Consider the following 20958-nt stretch of genomic DNA (forward strand, 5'->3'; position numbering starts at 1 on the left):
GGTGTCTTCCTGGGACTACGTAACTGCAACACTGAAACCCTGAGTTAGACAGATACAGTGAACCCCAGTTGGAAGATCATAAATATTTTGGCTACCAGGGACAGCTCCAGAATTTCTATTTTGAAGGAACTTTAAGGGGATGTGTTGGTTGATAGAGAGGGAGGAAAAAGGGTTATCTCTTTTTTTATTCACATAGCACTTCACATTAAGAATAAAAAATGTGATTTATCTATCAAAAAATTGGGTGGAAGGAGATGCTGAGTAAGCTTATGGACTAATGACCGCTTCCGCCTCCAGCCACAACTTCGTGTGGCCACCAAAGCCAACAAGTTGGGCCTGGCTAAGCTAATGAATAAGCAGGAAAAAAAAACAAACAAACAAACAACAACAAAAACCAATCTGAACAATCAAGCAAAGGATATACAGAGAAAACAGAGGTGAGAAACAGAAAGATGCTTCATTCAGTTCCTGAGAGCTTTCCGGTTTCCCTGATGCCAAAAGAGCTTTAACTAAGACACTCTACCACATTCATCCTGATGTCAGGTTCCCCTTTCCTGGGTACCTAGGTGACTACTGATTAATTAGCTGCTGAGTCTTTTGAAGAAAGTTTATTTTCATTTTACATTGCTGGCTATGTAATATAAATTATGTAATCCTTGGAGAAAACAGGCCAATAAAAAAGATATCCTAAGTCTGTCTGTTTTGTAGATATTTTTAAAACTTCATCAAGGGTGGTAGTGGTTTGGCCATAATTAGTGTTGTGGGTTTTCAGCCAATATCAGCCACCTACAAACCTGACAAAAAAAACCAAAACCAAACCCAGTGCCATCGAGTCAATTCCAACTCATAGCAACCCTATAGCACAGAGTAGAACTGCCCCATAGACTTTCCAAGGAGTGCCTGGTGGATTCCGAACTGCTGACCCTTTGGTTAGCAGCTGTAGCATTTACCACTACACCACCAGGGTTTCCACAAACCTGACAGCGCAAACAAAAACATTATGATGCATAGGTTAAGGCAATGTTCCCCAGAGCATGGGGGAGTACACCTCTATCTGAAATGTTTTAAAGTGGTCTTTGGTGATAGCACTAGATACTACTCAGGCAGAAAGTAATCCCTTTCCTAATACTCCCTTTATATTAAGAGAAAGTTTCAGTTTGGTGCTAGCCTGGCTTTCATTTCTCTAACACTTACTTAATGTCTTTTTAAAAGAGGAAGCAAACAGGCCTCAGACTCAGATCTTCACAAGTATCAAAATCTTGTCAAGACTTTAATAGCACGCTTTGTTTTTCATTGTACTGATTTTTGTAGTTTTGTTCTCTTAAGACAAGTGATACAGGTGCTTTTTTCAAATAAATTCAAGCTAAAAAGACAACTTGAAAAGATACGAAGTAAATAATAATGCAGATAATATGAGAACATAGCAAATATCATCCGATCGGGTAAAACCGTGATAGGAATTTGGGCAACACTGGGTTAAATCACTGGCTATACCAGTGACTTCAGGGAAGAGCCATCAAGAGACTATCAAAATCAGCTGGATGAATGAGAAAGACACACTACTGAGTGAGCTCAGGCAGCAGCTCCTCCTCCTTTGAGATGCACGCAGTCAGCAGTAGGCCCTGCACACATGCAGGCCTACTGTCTGTCTACTTGCAGTGTAGAAGAGGCCCTAGGAATTCTTGGCCCAATCACACTCAGGGTTACTGACAGTAGGGAGATATTATCGCTCTTCCAAACAAAAAAGAAAGCCTTTAAGTTCTACGTTCTTGCAGCTGCTGTGAAAATCTCCAGAGAAGCTGAAATGATAACCTGGACCGTATCCACTGTCTGTAAGAGATTCAGAGGCTACTAAAGATATTGCTTCAATTTAGAAAAATACTGAATACAAAATAAGTCCATCTTTACATTCCATTGTCCTTTACTAAAAATAAATAAATAAATCCTAAACGTTTGAGAATGGGGGACACGCTTTCACCATGAACAGCAATTGTTGGTGAAACATTCTTTGAATCAACAACCTTTGTTAAATCCTACATCGTTCAAGGTTGAGGGGGTTCGATTTAAAAACGAATAACGTCTCCTAAATGCTGGTCTCTAGTCCTCCATCTGCCCCCGTTTAATAAGATATTTTCCACACATAATTAAGAACTATCTTCTTAAAATGCACGCCTGATCACACCATTCCCCCAGTTAATCCCTTCAGTCCTTCCCACTGTCTTTAATACAAATTACAAAATCCTTAAAATGGCTTATGAAGCTGAATTCCTGTCTACCTCTCCTCCATCACGACACTTTACACAAATCTTTTCTGAGGTCCTCAAATGGACCAAGCTCCTTGTCTCAGGATCTTCACATGCCCTCTGTCTCTCCCTATCTCATCACTCCTGCTCTTCTTTCATGTATGCCCCATTAAAATATCACTTTCACAGTGAACTTTTTCTTGACCCGCCCCTCCCCTCCCCCCCCCCAGCTCAGATGCCCATACTATAATAATGGCAACGGGTATTTTTCCCTCAAAGCCTTTAACACAACTGTAATGACTTTGTGTGCCAATAAGTTTACAAAAAACTGTCGACCCCTAGACACCCTTTTAGCTCAGTAACGAAGTCACTTCTGAGGTTCACCCTTCAGCCAAAGACTAGACAGGCCCATAAAACAAAATGAGACTAAAGGGGCATACCAGCCCAGAGGCAAGGACTAGAAGGCAGGAAGGGACAGGAAAGCTGGTAATAGGGAGCCCAAGGTTGAGAATGGAGAGTGCTGACATGTTGTGGGGTTGTTAACCAATGTCATAAAACAATATGTGTACTGTTTAATGAATGAGAAGCTAGTTTGTTCCATAAACCTTCATCTAAAGTACAATAAAAACAAACAAAAAAAAGCAAATACAAAACTGTCGAGCCTGTACGTTCCTTGGGAGCAGGAACCATTCTATCCTGTTTAGTACAAGTTTCCAGCCTCTACACTGTGCCTGACACATATTAGGCCCTTAATAAATCTGTCAAGTGAAGAAAAGAGTACATAAATAAGCTTTACAGAAAAAATAAGACAACCTTCTGAGCTGGGTGGTCTACCAGGGAAATGATAAATGATACAGTGACTACACCAGAAAATCCAAAGAGCCAATTATTAGTGATGGTCTCCAACTGTTAAGGAGCCCTGGTGGTGAAGCGGTTAAGCACTCGGCTGCTAACAGAAAGGTCAGTGGGCAGAACCCACCAGCCGCTCCTCGGGAACCCCATAGGGCAGCTCTACTCTGTCCTATAAGGTTGTTATGAGTCGGAAGAGACTCGACGGCAACGGTTTTACATATACACCACAACAAAAAAATTCTTTAAAAGGGGGAAAAAAAATGAGTTACCTTCACCCAAGTGTCCATCAACGGATGAATGGATAAACAAAAGGTGGTACATACAGACAATGGAATACTACACAACGATAAAGAATAATGATGGGTCTGCGAAACACAACATGGATGAATCTGAAGGACATTATGCTGACTGAAATAAGTCAACCACAAAAGGACAAATATCGTATGACACCACTTTCACAAAAAGCCAACAACAGGTTTACATATGGAAAGCAACATTCTTTGATGGTTACCAGGGAGGAGAGGGGGAGGGAAGAAGAATCACTTAGACACATGTTAATTCTGGTGAAGGGAAAGCCAATACACCATGTGGGGGAAATCAGCACAATGTGACCAAGGTAAATGAAGACACCGAGAGGTACGCAAGAATAAGGGACCAACTACAGTAAATGCTACAACATATACAATTCTGCAACAACAGTAATAGCAACCAAAAATTTGTGAGTCGTTACATAGATAGATATGTATGCTATATAGGTGTGGGGGGACGTATGGGAGTACATGCGCCTACATATACAGGTACAGTTGTGGGCATCTGAATATACGTATTTTTATATGCTGCATATATGTTCATATATACAGTGGTGCACACAGGGGGCACCATTACGGAAACTTCTTAGACATACCCAAACATCTCCTGGGACTGAGTTACTGGGCTCGAAGTCTAAGGACCACAGTCTCAGGGGACATCTAGGTCAACTGGCGTAACACAGTTCATAAAGATAATGTTCTACATCCTAGTCTGGTGAGTAGTGTCTGGAGTCTTAACAGCTTGTGAGCAGCCATCTAAGATACAACTCTTGGTCTCTTCCTGTCTGAAGCAAAGGAAAGCGAAGAAAACCAAAGGCTCAAGGAAGCGATCAGTCCACAGGACTAATGGCCCAAACCACAGCCTCCTCTAGCCTAAGACCGGAAGAGCTGGATGGTGCCTGGCTACCACTAACGACTTCTCTGATCAGGGACACAATAGAAGGTCCTGGTTAGAATGGGACACAAATGTAGAACAAAACTCAAATTCATAAAAAGACCAGATTTACTGGACTGATAGAGACTGGAGGAACCTCCGAGACTATGGCCCTAAGACATCCTTTTAATCTGGAACTAAAGCCACTCCCAGAGGTCACCTTTCAGCTAAAAGATCAGCCTATAAAATAAGCCATAACACCCATGAGGAATGTGCTCCTCAGAGCAATCAACTATAGGAGACCACACAGGCAACATTTGCCCAAAAACAAAGATGAGAAGGCAAGGAGGGGCAGGGAAATTGGTGGGACAGAAATGGAGAAGGCGGGGTAGAAATGGGGAGAGTGCTGACACATTGCGGGGGTAGCAACCAATGTCACAGAACAATTTATGAATAAATTGTTGGGTGGAAACTAATTTGTTATGTAAACTTTTACCTAAAGCAAAATAAAATGCTCACAAAAAAAAAAAAATCACCCTCACAGCCCCTTCTACTTCTACTGGCAACAATGCTCAGAAGAGGTGAAGTCCCAGGAAAGGTTTCCAACAGCTGTAAAGCCCTAAAACCTTGGCGGTACAAATATTGCTAAACAAAGATAATGATGCTGCTGAATCTGAATTTGGTGAAGGGCTGGGTCCTCCAGTGAGAAGACCTGGGTTCAAATCACAGCTCTACAACTTACTAGCTGCAAACCTAATCAAGTTAATCTCTCTGACCTTCAGTTTCCTGCTCTGATAACAATCTTACCTCCTTCATAGGGTAATTAGCACACAAGTAAGCACTCAATTTATGCAGGCAGTTGTTGAACTTTTGGCTGGTGGGCAAGCAATACCATGCGTGAGCTTGTTCTGTGTCAGTTAATGAATGTCTGCATTCAGTGAACAATAGTGGCTTCGGGGTATTGATGTATTTAAACAACAAAAGCAGGGGCTGTTCCAAAGTGTGGAGTTCAAAAGTCAAAAGTGCTGAAGTCAAGGACGGTCTGTACCCTTTTCCTATTCCTGCCAGTTTATATTAATTGCCTTGGATTCTAAAGAAGGTCTCTTGTAATCCTCTCTCCATGCAGCCATAACAAAAACTATAAAATTCTGACTCCAGTGTTGAGAATATGACATGTCACCTTTGATTAACATATCCTGAGGTTTAGCAATGTGAAATGGACATGGTTTTTCAACGCACTGCTAATTCTAAATGACTTATGGAACCAAAGGTATCTTCCTTGGTCCTCAAATACAATTTCAAAATTCCAGTATACTTAAATATATATATTTTTTTAAGCATAGGAAAACAAAGAAGTCTGCAGGCAGCTGCTGCACAGAGGTATAATGAGCCACAAATTGTGAACCTGGAATTGAGCTCTAACTCTCCATCACCCGCCCTGTATGTATCACTAAACTTAGGCAAGTAAGTGTCCTCAACTCAAAGGGAGGTGGTTTCTAGCACAGTCCAACAGTTCACGGGGGTTCAAATCCTAGTTCCACCAAACGCTACCTGAGTGATAAAGCCCCAATTCCTTCATCTGTTAAAAAAAGTGGAGAATTAGAAAAAACAGAACTGCCTCAGAAGAATATCATAAAGATGAAATGCAAAAACCCATTTAAAGGCCAAGAACAGCGCCTGACATATCATTAGCAGTCTATACACATTAGCTGTTATCATTTTTAACCACCTCACAGACCGTTGCCGAATCAGACAAGACATGAACATAGAAAGCATCACACAAACTACAAAATAAAAGCAGAACCAATCGTGCCAGAAACACAAATTCCCCCCCCCCACCCCGAAGAGTTAAATTATCACAGCCACGTACTGAACCTCCATTTAGTAACATCCACATTATAAAAACAAAGTTGAATTTTGCTAAAACCACTGACCTGGACGTTTCCTCACCATTAACTTATACAGACCATACAACCATCTAAGAGTTAAGGAAATGCAAAATCGACCGTTGTCCAATGAACAAAATATCGCAGTTAGTAAAAAGGTGCTTCTCCCACACAGAAATCTGTGTTTTCCCCTTGAGGTGGTAGGATGACATCAAGGTCTTAGAGCCTGCGGGTTGAGGTAGGCGCTGTGGAGGGGGGTCCACTTAGCACGCGGAAGACAAGCTGCAGGAAAAAACCTCAGAAAAGCTGCAGAAAGTCAGAGCCCAGCCGCATCCCCACGTGCCCCTTTGCCACCTCCGATCACAGTCTCTTCATCGCTATTTTGGGCCCGAGACCCTCCCCCCCGCCCCCTGCCAGCCTCCCACGTGTGCCCCGAGCAGCTGTTTCTCCACTGAGGAGCTCTGGGTTGGAGTCTCGAATCCCGGGCCCGCTCCTATCTACCTGGGTGACCTTGCGTCAGCCCCTTCCTCTCTTTGGACCTCAGTTTCTCCGCGTGCACCTAAGTCCAGCTAGTTCGATACCCCCCAGGCCTCGTTCCGGTAAACAGAAAATCTTCAGTGGGGAATCTCCCCTCAGGTCGGACGTCCCACCCTCACACCAGAGCCGGCTTCCCCCTGGGGGGATCTCCGGTCTCCTTTGGAAATGCAGTAACAAACGCAGCCTGCGGGCAGCGCAGGTCTCCGCAAGAGGAAGCGCCTCCACAGGTCCTGCCTTTTCGGCCAGCTTCTGTGGACCCGCCGCTGCCCCGAGAGCGCGGCCGCCGCCTCAGGGCTCAGGGCGGCCGGGACGGCGCTCACGCGAGGCGCGCGGCTGCGGCCTAGATGCCCGCGCGGCCCGCCCCCCGAGTCCTTCGGCCCCGTGCCCGAGCCCTCAGAACCCCTCCTGGGCATTCGCCTCTGCCTCGGCAGCCCTCGGCGCATCGGGAAGGCGGCCGAGCTGGCCCCAGGCACTCACCGTAAATGGGCCGGAGGCGCCTGTCGTTAGGATCCTGCACATGGCCCCGCGTCGCCATGATGACAAGCGCAGAACCACAGTGCGCACGCGCGGGGCCGGCCCCCGGGAAGGGGCTGTTAAAGGGCCAGCGCAGGGATCGCTTGTCTATCGCGATAGTCGCGGGTTGCGGAGTTGTGGCTGGGCACGCCTGGGCGGAACGGGAGGTTTCCAATTGACGCTCTAATAAGAGCTTTTCTTCCCTTTGCTGTTGGAATCAACCTGGCCGTTGCGGCTGATATCCTTTCAGAATCGCCGACTGAGGAGTGAGGCGAGGGGAGAAAGCGCTTGGTCAAAGTTAGGGCTCAGGTGCACCTGTTTATGCTATTGGTACTCTTCCTGAAAGACCAGTTAGACTTGTCTGCTTAATTGTGGAGGCACCGGAAACTCCTCTGGGAGGGTGACTCAGGAGATACAGGGAAGGGGGCCGATTAACAGTAAAAATCGGCCAGAAAACTTCTTCGGGAACCTTCCTCCCCTCTCCCAGGGCTCAAACGACTAAGAAGCACCCGAAAGTAATACTAATTCAGTATGTGCCTAGACACTGTGTTGTAACCTTTTTAAATGTATTACCTCATTTAAAGCTCATAAAAGCCCTAGTTTCAAACTACCTAGGAAAACCAAAAAACAAACCGGTTGCTGTCAGTGATTTGTGATTCATAGACATCTACCTAGGAGGTACACACCATTTTCACCATTCTTACAGGTGGGTTTATTCGTATAACAAATAATTATTGAATGCCCATTATGTGGCATGCTGTTTTCGGTGTGCAAAACCAAAAACCCAAACCCACTGCCACTGAGTTGATTTCGACTCTTAGCAACCCTATAGGATAGTGTAGAACTGCCCCATTGAGTTTCCAAGGAGTGCGTGGTAGATTGCAATTGCCGGCCTTTTGGTTAGCAGCTGTGCCACTTAACCACTACACCAGTGCCACTTAACCACTACGCCACCAGGATTTCCAATTTTAGGTGTGCAGGATACATCAATAAGCAAAATAGATAGTCTTTATGGAGCTTTACTTGCAGTGGGAGAGACAGACAGTAAACGAGTAAAATAGACAATATGTTGTTGGGTGCCATCAAGTCAATTCTGACTCATAGTGACCCCAGGTGACAAAGTAGAACTTCCCCCATAGGATTTTCTAGGCTGTAATCTTCACAGAGCCAATCACCAGGTCCTTTCTCCTGTGGAGCCCCGGGCGGGGGAGGGGGGGCTTGAACCACAGACCTTTCCTTTCTGGTTAGCAGATGAGCACTTAACCACTGCTCCACTGGGGCTCCTCGATAGTATATTAAACCAAAACAAACCAAACCCTTTCCAGGCAAGTGGATTCCTACTCATAGCAACCCTATAGGACAGACTAGAACTGCCCCATAGGGTTTCTAAGGAGCCAACCTTTTGGTTAGCAGCCAATCTCTTAACTACTGCACCACGAGGCCTCCTGAGAAAACACTGGATGATGATTAGATAGTGACAGATGCTACTGAGAAAAATAAAGCTAGGACTGGGAAGAAGAAAGCAATTTTAAATGGTGTGGTCAGAGAAAGCTTATCTCAGAAAGTGATATTTGTCAAAGATTTGAAGGAGGTGGGGCAGGGAGGGACCCATGCAGGTATACAGGCTCAGCAGGATTTTGACCTAAGGCTACACAACTAGAAGGTGTGATTCAACCCAGGTCTTTCTGATTTCAGAACCTGAGTCAGCCCGGCAGCACAATGTCCCCAATAGCAGCCTTGACTTGCTAGCATTGATCCCATTCTATGGATGTTCTCTTCTCTCCCTTTCTGGGCCTCTTAGTGTCAAGACAATGAATTCTCTAACTTTGGTGGACATCAGAATCCCCTGCAGAACTTGATAAATATGAGTTTCCTGGCTTCTTCCCCCAGAGGTTCTGATCCAATAATTCCTGGACTTGGAGAATCTGCCTTTTTAACCCAGCCCCAAATGATTCTGCTATCAATGATCCAGAAACCACTCATTGAGAGATACAAACTAAAGGACATAGAGCAAAAGTCTTTAGAACCATCAGGAGGGCAAGTTAACTATTACTATTAAAATTTTGAATATACATACCTAAAAGAAAACTGTCATGATAATGGTAACAATAGTAATGTTATTGTTGTTGTTGGTTGCTGTCGAGTCAATTTGGACTCATGACAACCCCATGGGTGTCAAAATAGAACTGTGCCTCACAGGCTTTTCAATGGCTGATGTTTCAGAAATAGATCCCAGGCCTCTCCACCCAGAGACTCCAAAATCAGTTAATAGTAACATACCCGTGTTGGTTTCTTAGTTTTGACAGATGTACCGTGGTAATAATGTAAGATGTTCACATTATGAGAAACTGGGTAAGGGGTTTATGGGAACTCTCTCTACTCTCTCTGCAACTTTTCTATAAACCTAAAATTATTCCAAAATTTTAAAATTTATTTTAAAAATGTATCATTTTTAATAATCAGAAATAAGGTATTTTTTTTATCAATACACAAAAAACTCTCATCTCTAACTCTGCCCTTAAGCTAGCTAAAAGAGAAAGTTCCAGTTATCAAGTACACAGAGGAATTACTGTTGAGAACAGGGGTCCCTCCAACCAAAATATAATCCGTAATCCTTGTAAAAAAATCATTCCCAAGGCTGAAGAGGCTTCAAAATACCCCAGATAGAGATTTAAAGTTTGAGGGGAGAAGGAGATGGTATTCTAGGTCAATGGTTCTCAAAGTATGGCTCCCTCATCAGCAGCATCTGGGAATTTGTTAGACGTGCATTCTCAGGCCCTGTTCCCGTCCTGCAGAATCATAAACTTTTCAGGTGGAGTCCATCAATCTGTGTTTTTACACACCTTCCTGGTGATTCTGATTCAGGAGAAAATATGATTCTCAGGTAAAGGATTGGCCAATCATGACCTGTGGACCAAACCTACCTTACCACCTCTTTTTGCACAGCCTGTACACACAGTGGTTAAGAGCTATAGTGAGCTGCTAACCAAAAGGTTGGCAGTTTGAATCCACCAGCCACTCCTTGGGAACTCTGTAGAACAGTTCTACTCTGTCCTGTAGGGTTGCTATGAGTCGGAATTGACTCAAGGCAATGAGTTTGGTTTTTTATGGGTACACTAAGAATGGTTTTACTTTTTTAAAAGGTAAAAAAACAAAGAATGCTATATTAAGATATGTGAAAATTACATAAAATCCAAATTTTCGTGTCCATGAGTAACATTTTTTGGATCACAACCATACTCATTCATTTATGCATTGTCTTTGGCTGCTTTTGAATTTCAATGGCAGTGTTGAATACTATGGTTGCAAGAGAGACCCTACAGCCCCTAAACCTAGAATACTGCCTGGCTCTTTACTGAAAAACTTTGCCAACCCCTGCTCTACGTTAATGGGTAGCATTTAAATACTCCCAGGGTAGAGTTGACAAGTAAAATACAATAGAATATTTGGAACATACTTATACGAAGCTGTTATTCATTTTTTATCTGAAGTTAAATGATTGGACATGCTGTATTTTATTTCCTAAATCTGGCAACCCTATCCCAGGCAGAACTCATGCTCCCATAATCTGGCTCAACACCAAAAATAAAGGGCGGGAGCCTCAGGTATACTGATCTCTGAGGTATGACCAGGCTGAAGTGGGGCCCGGCAGGAGAGAGGAAGGAGGAGGCCTGGGCTTCATCTTTGGTGCAGATGAAAGGGACTGTGAGTCACCTGAGTCTCAAAGATTTCCCAGAGTGGAAAAATACAGCGCCTTCAAGAGGGGCATGTTGGAGGCTCGTGGCCAGGTGTGTGGTTAGTCAGCTATGTTCTTAGGTTACCTTTCTTGGCCTGGCCCCAAAGGTACGCTGAAAGGCTAGACACCCAGCTCCCCGAACTTGGCAGAACCAGAGCATACCCTGGACCTACCTAATGGAGGCCTCTCTATCCTTGAGTCACGTCCTTGGTGGGCTCTGTTTCCCTTCACCCTGAAAGCCTGTCTGGCATCCAAGCAGGATGAATTGGCCTTTTTCTTTCCTATTCCTACCTCTTGTCCTCAGGGCCTAAGGCTGAGGCAGTGACCCGGCTCCAGGCCTGTCCTTACCTGCTCTCTGGGAGGCAGCTTCCACACCCTTTGGCAAGCCTCGGTTGTTTCAGGTAACAGATGGAATGACCAAACCCCAAAAACCAAACCCATTGTTACTGAGTCAATTCCGACGGGCAAGGGCCCAAAGCCCTCCATCTTGCTGTGTGATTCAGAACTCTTAGCGAGAACATTATGGGAAAGTGCTTGGCATACAGTAACCAACCCTTTGCCGTCAAGTCAATTCCAACTCATAGCGACCCTACAGGACAGAGTAGAATTGCCCCATAGGGTTTCCATGGAGTGGCTGGTGGATTTGAACCGTAGCTGAATTCATAAGCACTGTATCACCAGGGCTCTGGTGCTCATTAAATAGTGGTTTCTGTTTTCTTGACCTAGAACAGGGTACGTCCTTCATTCCTGTCCTCTTTGGTAGCAGATTTGCTTTGGTGAAAAACCGTCTCCCTAAAAGTCAGTGAGACACTTGGGTTGATCGTACCTGAGTAGCTGGGGGGTACCGGGAGGCAGAGGCAGGATGACTTGCGTGTAGTGTCTCCACCCAATGACTCTTCTAGCTTTTGTTTTTCTTTTCCATCTTGATGAACAAATTCTAATATAATCCTAATCCTTCACGGAATAAACAGAACAATGACAGTATCGCAGTTTTCATGGTTGATTTCCTACACTTTTGTCAGTAGAATCAACAGCAAATCTGACTCTGAAATCAAACAGGTTTGAGTCCAAATCCAGGCTCTGACATTTATCAACTGTGACTCTAAGCAACTTTCTGCATCTGTAAAATTATTATAATGAAAGTATCTACTCATTAAGTTGGATGGAATACAGAGGATATTCTTTCAATTATAAAGAAAATTTAAAAATGGCTGCAGCAGTACATCAACAGGGAACTGCCAGAAATTCAAGCCTGATTCAGAAGAGGACATGGAACTGTACCAAAAAGAATTGGTTGACATTCAGCCATTTCAGGAGATGGCATATGATCAAGAACCGAAGGTACTGAAGGAAGAAGTCCAAGCTGTACTGAAGGCACTGGCAAAAAATAAGGCTCCAGAAATTCACAGAATACCTATTGAGATGTTTCAACAAACAGATGCAGCACTGGAGGTGCTCACTTGTCTATGCCAAGAAATTTGGAAGACAGCTACCTGGCCAACCAACTGGAAGAGATCCATATTTGTGCTCATTCCAAAGAAAGATGATCCAACAGAATGTGGAAATTATCAAACAATATCATACACAAGTAAATTTTTGCTGAAGATCGTTCATCATTCGAAAGCAGTTGCAGCAGTACATTGACAGGGAACTGCCAGAAATTCAAGCTGGAATCAGAAGAGGACATGAAAGGAGGAATATCATTGCTGATATCAGATGGATCATGGCTGGAAGCAGAGAAAACCAGAAAGATGTTTACCTGTGTTTTATTGACTAAGCAAAGGCATTGAACTGTGTGGATCATAACAAATTATAGATAACATTGCGAAGAATGGGAATTCCAAAATACTTAATTGTGCTCGTTAGACCAAGAGACAGTCGTTCGAACAGAACAAATGGATACTGTGTGGTTTAAAGCCAGGAACGGTGTGCATCAGGGTTGTATCCTTTCACCATAATTATTCAGTCTGCATATAAAAATCAAACCCATTGCCGTCGAGTCGATTCTGACTCATAGCAACCCTGTGGGACAGAGTAGAACTGCCCCATAGGTTTTCCAAGGAGTGGCTAGTGGATTCAAACCTCCAACCTTTTGGTTAGTAGCCAAACACTTAAACCACTGCATCACGAGGGCTCCAAATTTGTGTATGCTGAGCAAATAATTCGAGAACTGGCTGTATGAAAAAGAGGGTGGCCAGGATTCGTAGAAGACTCATTAACAACCTGCAATATGCAGATGACACAACCTTGCTTGCTGAAAACAGAAGGACTTGAAGCACTTAGTGAGGAAGATCAAAGACTACAGTCTTCAGTATGGATTACACCTCAACATAAAAAAAAAAAAAAATCCTCACAACTGAACCAATAAGTTATCAACATCATCATAAATGGAGAAAAGATTGATGTTGTCAAGTATTTCATTTTACTTGGATACACAATCAATGCCCATGGAAGCGGCAGTCAGGAAATCAAAGGACATACTGCATTAGGCAAATCTGCTGCAAAAGACACCTTTAAAGTGTTAAAAAGGAAAGATGTCACTTTGAGGACTAAGGTGCACCCGACCCAAGCCATGGTGTTTTCAATTGCCTCCTATGCATGTGAAAGCTAGACAATGATAAGGAAGACTGAAGAACTGATGCCTTTGAATTATGGTGTTGGCAGAGAATGTTGACTATACTGGGGACTGCCAGAAGAACGAACAAGTCTGTCTTGGAAGAAGTACAGCCAGAGTGCTCCTTGGAAGTGAGGATGGCGAGATTACATCTCACTCTGGACATATTATCAAGAGAGACCAGTCCCTGGAGAAGGGTATCATGCTTTGTAAGGTAGAGGGTCAGCGAACAAAGAGGAAGACCCTGGATGAGATGGATTAACACAGCGGCTACAACAATGGGCTCAAACATGGCAACAACTGTGAGGATGGCACAGAACCAGGCAGTGTTTCATTTAGCTATACATAGGGTCGCTATGAGTCGGAACCAACTCAACAGCACCTAACTAACCTCATAAAGTTGATGTTGAGGGTTAAATGCTATGTTGTTGGGTACCATTGATTAGATTCTGGCAGAGCAGAACTGCCCCATAGGGTTTCCAAGGAGCAGCTGGTGGATCGGAACTGCTGACCTTTTTGGTTAGCAACCAAACTCTTAACCACTGCACCACCAGGGCTCCAAAACAAAAAACAGAAAACCTGTTGCCATCAAGTCGATTCCAACTCATAGTGACTCTATAGGTCGGAGTAGAACTGCCCCATAGGGTTTCCAAGGAGTGCCTGGTGGATTCAAACTGCAGACCTTTTGGTTAGCAGCTGTAGCTCTTAACCACTATGCCACCAGGGTTCCCACCAGGGCTCCAGGGCTCCTTAAATGCTATAGTTGATAAAGAGGCAGGCACAGAGAAAGCACCCAGTAATAGGTATTATTATTACCTTTATTATTAATATTACTCTTTTCCCTTAAAACTGCAGAAATTAAAAAAAAACTGCAGAAATCACTTCCTAATGCTTGAAAGCATCGAGCAAGGAATTTTACTGAAGTCAGACATGTCTGCTGGTAGGAATAATATCTTAGAATCCCCCACAACACTTAGCATAAAGATCTAAATACAAAGTAGGCACAGAGTTAAAGACAGAAAGAAATCAAGGCACAGAAACCAGAGCTATGAGTTTGGAGAACCTGTGTCATGGTCTTCATTTAGCCAGTAATTCATAGTGTGATCCTGGGCCTCACTTTCCCCATCAGAAAAAGAGGACCTGGAACTGAGGCCCCTTCTAGTTCTGAATCCCACTGCGCTGTGGCTGTCCACTCCTGCACTTCCAATTCTTTCCACCAGATGGCACATGCATGCCAAATTGCACAGGCTACTTTCCGAATCCGGAAAAGGTAGAGCTCATTTTAATTGTCCTATTTTTGTTTAATGAAACCTAGCAAATAAGGTGTTTTTACAAGCTATGTTTTTATATTTTCTCTTTTCAGGTTTAAAAAAAATTTTTTTTTTTAGCAAATAAGGTGTTTTTACAAGCTATGTTTTTATATTTTCTCTTTTCATGTTTTTTGAGGTATAACTTATATATTATAAAATTCACCTGTTCAAAGCCTACAATTAGATTTGTATTACATTCACTGAATTGTGCAACCTTAACAATTAATTCCATTTCAGAACATTCTCGTCACTCTGATAAGATCCCCTATAAAAACAAGGTATATTTTTAAGTTAAAAAATTTATTAAATATTAAAACATCTATAAAAATAAAGATCATGGTACCCATATATACATATCACAAGGGGCCCTAGTAGTGCAGTGGTTAAGCGCTCAGCCACTAACTGAAACAACGGCAGTTCGAACCTACCAGCTCCTCCTGGAGAGAAAGACATGGCAGTCGGCTCCCATAAGGATTAAAAAAAAAAAAAAAAAATTTTTTTTTTTTTTTTTAAATCCTAAGGGGCAGATCTACGGTGCTCTACAGGGTCTCTCTGAGTCGGAATCAACTTGATGGCAATGGGCGTACGGATCACACAGATGGAAGTGATGTTACCATTTTACAAGCGTAGATAGACCTGAGACTGCGTGTACATTTCTTCCTGTCCTCCCTGACCCTCGACCTCTCCAGAGATAACCATTATTCTGTTATTGGCTGGTATCTTTCCTTCCATATTTTCATACATTTATTGTACAGATGTGGGTAGATAAGCAAAATATCTTATTGTGGTTCCTTTTAAATTTACATAAATGTTATATTATCCATATGCCTTTGTAAGTTGTTTTTTTCACCTAATGGTTTGATAAATACACCCGAATTGCATTTCACAAAGGGCATACCAGTTTGTACTCCCACCACCAGCGTGTGAAAATGCCGGTTTCCCTTGCCAACACAGTGTGTTCTCAAACTTCTCACTCTTTGACAATCTGATAATGAAAAATGATATCACAGTGTAATTCTAATTTGTGTTTCTCAGGTGATAAATGAGATTTAGCATATTTTCATCTGTTTAGGACCAAGTTGTGTTTATTTATTTTTTTGATCCCTCTGGTCATATCCTTTGGCCATTTTTTTCATATGGTAGTCTTTTCTCATTAATTGAGCATATATTAAAAATATATATATATAAATTGCATATATATATTAACCTGATATATATACACATATATAATTTCCTTGTACATTAAAGAAATTAGCCCTATTCCATAAAACCCAAAAAAAAAACAAATCCATTACCATTGAATCAATTCTGACTCGTAGTGACCCTATACGACAGAGTAGAACTGCCCCATAGAGTTTCCAAGGAGCAGCTGGTGGATTCGAACTGCTGAGCTTTTGGTTAGCAGCCAAGCGTTTAACCACTGTGCCACCAAGGCTCCATTCCATAAAGAGGTGGGCAAATATTTTCTGCAGTGCATTGTTTGCCTTTAGACTTTAGGTGTAGGTTTTTTATAATGAAGATTTTTTTTTTCCTTTCTCCACTCCAAAACTATTTAAAAATTATTCTATGTATTCTTCTAGCATTTTCACGGTTTCACTTTTACCATTCAAATCTTTCATACATTTGGAATTTATTTGTATGAATAATGAGGTGTCCAATTTTATTGTATGTTTTCTCTTTGCTCCAAAGGTTATTTACTAAAGAATCCATATTTTTCACACAAGTGGACAGTGGCATTTTTATCATCTATTAAATACAACAATTTACAGGTTCCATTCAAGAGCAGGGCAGAGCTGGCAGCTAAAAGTAAGGAATCGCATAGCTGGGTGGGTTCTCTGTTCTGACTCTGGACTTGCTCTGCACAGGCTCTCAGCTGACAGGCTCTGGAGAGGGCATTGTCAGCTGCATTTGGCTTCTGGATGCCAAGAAGGCAGCCCTGGATTGGAAATTAAGGAGCCTCTCTGGGAGGCAGTGCTGCTGTGCGATCAATTCTTTGGGAGGATAATGCAGAAGAGATAAGAGATTAAAACCAGCCAGGACATTCACAAGCTGATTCTAACATTTTTACGGAAGTCCAAATGACTTAGAATAGCCAAGACAATCTTGAAAAAGAGGAACGGAGTAGGAGGACTTACAGTATCAGATTTCAAGATTTATCATAAAGCTGAAATCATTAAGACTGTGTAATTGGCATAAGTTTAGACAAGTAAATTCATAGAACAGAGAGTCAGGAAACAGATCCTACAGCTATGGTCACTTGATTTATGGCCAAGGCCCAAGTGCAATTCAATGAAGGAAAAATGTTTTTTCTTCCAGTAAATGGAGCAACAGGTTGTTATTTTGTTGTTAGGTGCTGTCCCGACTCATAGTGACCCTATGTACTGCTGAACGAAAACTGCCTACGCCTGAGGCAGCCTCACAATCATTGCTATGTTTGAGCCCATTGTTGCAACCACTGTATCCATGCATCTTATTGAGGGTCTTCCTCTTTTTTTGCTGACCCTCTACTTTACCAAGCATGGTGTCCTGCTCCAGGGACTGGTCCTTCCTGATAACATGTCCAAAATATGTGAGATGAAATCTCACCATCCTCACTTCCAAGGAGCATTCTGGCCGTACTTCTTCCAAGACAGATGTGTTTGTTTTCTGGCATCCATGGTATATTCAATATTCTTCACCAATACTATAATTCAAATGCGTCAATTTTTCTTAGGTCTTCCTTATTCATTGTCCAGCCTTCAGTATGGATTATACCTCAACATAAAGGAAACAAAAATCTTCACAACTGGACCGAACAAATAAGCAACATCATCATAAATGGAGAAAATACTGAAGTTGTCAAAGATTTCATCTTACTTGGATACACAATAAATGTCCATGGAAGCAGCAGACAAGAAATCAAATGAGGTACTGCATTGGTCAAATCTACTGCAAAAGACCTCTTTAAGGTGTTCTAGAGCAAAGATGTCACTCTGAGGGCTAAGGTATGCCTGACCCAAGCCATGGTGTTTTCAGTCGCCTCGTATGCATTTGAAAGCTGGACAATGAACAAGGAGCAATAGGATTTCTCAAAAAAAAAAAAGGAAAGAAAGAATCTGACCCCTACCTCACACCATGCACAGATACTAACTCAAGATAGGTCATAGACTTAAATGTAAAAGATGTAAAGGGTACAAGCTTCTAGGAAAAAACATAGAGAATATCATTGTAACCTTGGGGTAGGCAAAGATTTCTTAAAGGAGGTACAAAAAGCACTAATAATAAAAGGTAAAACTCTTTAATTAAAAATTTATTGACTGCCTACTGGACGCTCCACCCTATGCTAGATGCCAGAAACACACCCATAAAAATGACGTCAGCTCAGCCCCGCAGGAGCCCAGTCTAATGGGACAGACAGGTGCCTACTCAAGCAACTGTACTGTAGCCTGTGAATGGCGTAATCACAGGAGGCAATGGGGGTTAGGAGGGATCCCATACAGAGTCGAGGGACGTCTTGGAATGTGTGAAATCCAAAACTGATCCTTGAAGGATGAGAACAATCAGACAGGTTGTCGCAGAGAGAAAGAAGCATCATTTCCAAAGGCCTGGCAGGGAGAGGGGTGGGTGGATGGAACTGCAAAATATTCCATTTGGTTGGAGGGATGGGTGGGGGCTTAATATGGTCCCAAGATTGTGTCTGTGTTGTTCATCTTTCTTTAATTGATCATTTAGGGCACAGGGTCTCCGACTTCACTGAGCACAAGAATCACCTGCAGAACTTCTATGAACACTCCAGGGTCCCACCACAGAGAGTCTTATCTGGTGGGTTTGACGCTAGGCCTGGGAATCTGCATTTTAACAAGCACCGCAGATGATGCTGACACCGCCAGTTCTCTGAGCACACTCTGCAAAGCACTGACTTAGCACTGAGAGGTTCTTCCCCTGCGGAAAGAGGAAGTACTGTCTTAGACAGTCTGAGGGGGAGAGAGCTGAGGGCTTTCCTGCAAAATCAGGTCCTCCTCTAGATACTAGCAGGACTCTATGCAGGCCTCTGAGGGATCAGGCTTCCTTTAGGGTGGAGGAAGCACCAGCTCCTGGAAGCTGCCTAGTAATCAGGCAGTCTGGAAAATATCCCGGCATGCTCTGAGGACTCTGGTCCAATCCCCGCCTTCCTCATGAATATGCATGAGGACCCAGAAATCAGTTGGGTTTCCTAGCTGCCTCCTCCCTTTCCTGCCCAAACCCCACACTTCTACACACACACAGACACACAGACACACACTCACACGTGTCTCAATCTCCTCCCTCACCACAATATTAGTTCTGGCGACACCTCCAGCTCCCTGTCAGAATTGACAAAATAATGTGAAAATACTCAGGGTCTGAGGACACACCCACAGGAGGTTTCTGGGCTCCTCACTTGGACTGGGAAACCAGTTTCTGGCAGTAGTATCACAAGTATTTCTCCAGCAGTAGATATACTCGCGAGCATGTATAAAAAAATCAAACAAAATGAATGTTTACCAAAACCCACCCTGAACCTTCACATAGCAGAGGCTGTTGATTGCCTCCCTGAGAGTTACATGTGCCCCCTGCTCCCTAGCAGAGACCCTAGTTCCTCTTCCCCCTTGGGGGCGTGACTGCCAATTGTCTAAACCCCACAGGTGGCCAGCTAAAGGGTGAGGACCTCAGATGCTCACTGAGGTTACCCAGAAATACAGGAAAATAAAGGAATCCCAAAACTTGCAGGTAGAGATTAAAAGGCTAGTCAAACAAACAAACCTCCCTCATGAAACAAAACTGGAGCTAAATGTTAATACTTTAGAACTTATGAGAGCCGGAGATACTTAGGTACATCTGGTGCCTGGAAACTTTATAACAAAAAGCTAAATAAATGCAGAGCCTACAGCCCAGCCCAGCAATTCCACTCTTGGGTGTACACGTAACAGAAATGAATGTCTAACAAGAATATTCATACTTGCCCAAAACTAGAAACACACTGTATTGGTTTCCTGTGGCTGCTGTAACAAAGTACCATAAACTGAATTATTTAAAACAGAAAGTATATGTAGAACAACAACAACAACAAAGACCAGGCTTGCTGGTCTGACAGAGACTGGAGAAACCCCAAGAGCATGGCCCCCGGACACCCTTTTAATTTGGTACTGATGTAACTCCTGAAGTTCACTCTTCAGCCAAAGATTAGACAGGTCTATAAGGGCCAACAATAACACACATGAGGGATGTGCTTCATAGTTCAAACATGTATAAGAGACTAATGGGGCACAACAGCCCAAAAGCAAAGAGAAGGCAGGAAGGGTCAGGAAAACTGGATGAATGGAAATAAGGAACCCAGGGAGGAGAAGGGGAGATTGTTGACACATCAAAGATTATGTCCAAATCAAGTCACATTCACAGGTACCTAAGGTTAGGACTTCAACGTTATCTTTGTGGAGGACACAATTCAACCCATAGCAAGGTATACCTGTTGCCACTGAGTTGATTTCAACTATAGCAACCCTTTGGGGCAGAGTAGAGCTGCCACATAAGGTTTGCAAGAAGTGGCTGGTGGATTCAAACTGCCAACCTTTTGGTCAGCAGTCGAGTTCTTAACCTCTGCGCCACAAGGTATAATTTACATAAAACAAACAAAAATACCCATTTTAAGTGTTCAGTGGCATAAGTTTTGACAAATATAACCTATGTAACCACCACCCCAATGAAGATACGGAACATTTCCGTCATTTCAAAAAATTCCTTCATACCCCTTTGGAGCCACCCCCAACCACTAGCACCAGGCCGAAGAAGTTGTCTCTTAAACAAAAAAAAAAAAACCAAACCCATTGCTGTCCAATTCATGGGGAGAGTAGGATTGCCCTGTAGGGTTTCTAATGAGAGGCGGATGAATTTGAACTGCTGACCTTGTATGGGGTCGCTATGAGTTGGAACCAACTCGACGGCACCTAACAAGAACATTCTCAAGGTCATATTTTGGCTCTCGTGGACATGTTTTAATTTTCTTCAGCTTCAACTTGAACTTGCATATGAGCAATTGAAGGTCTCTTCTGCAATTGGCCCCTGCCTTTGTTCTGACTGATGATACAGA

The 20958-nt window shown here is 43.0% G+C and overlaps 1 protein-coding gene across 1 annotated transcript in view; it reads right to left on the minus strand.

The window, feature by feature from the left end:
• The window catches only part of NAA25 (N-alpha-acetyltransferase 25, NatB auxiliary subunit), a 64558-nt gene extending 57065 nt beyond the window's left edge, over nt 1-7493 (minus strand). The window contains exon 1 of the mRNA XM_049865458.1: nt 7178-7493. Coding sequence (XP_049721415.1) covers nt 7178-7235 — 58 coding nt within the window. The 5' untranslated portion in view covers nt 7236-7493. The remainder of the gene's footprint in view (nt 1-7177) is intronic.
• Between the last annotated feature and the right edge of the window lie 13465 nt (nt 7494-20958).

The sequence above is a fragment of the Elephas maximus genome, chromosome 22 (assembly GCF_024166365.1).
Source record: "Elephas maximus indicus isolate mEleMax1 chromosome 22, mEleMax1 primary haplotype, whole genome shotgun sequence".
Taxonomy (NCBI): Eukaryota; Metazoa; Chordata; class Mammalia; order Proboscidea; family Elephantidae; genus Elephas; species Elephas maximus.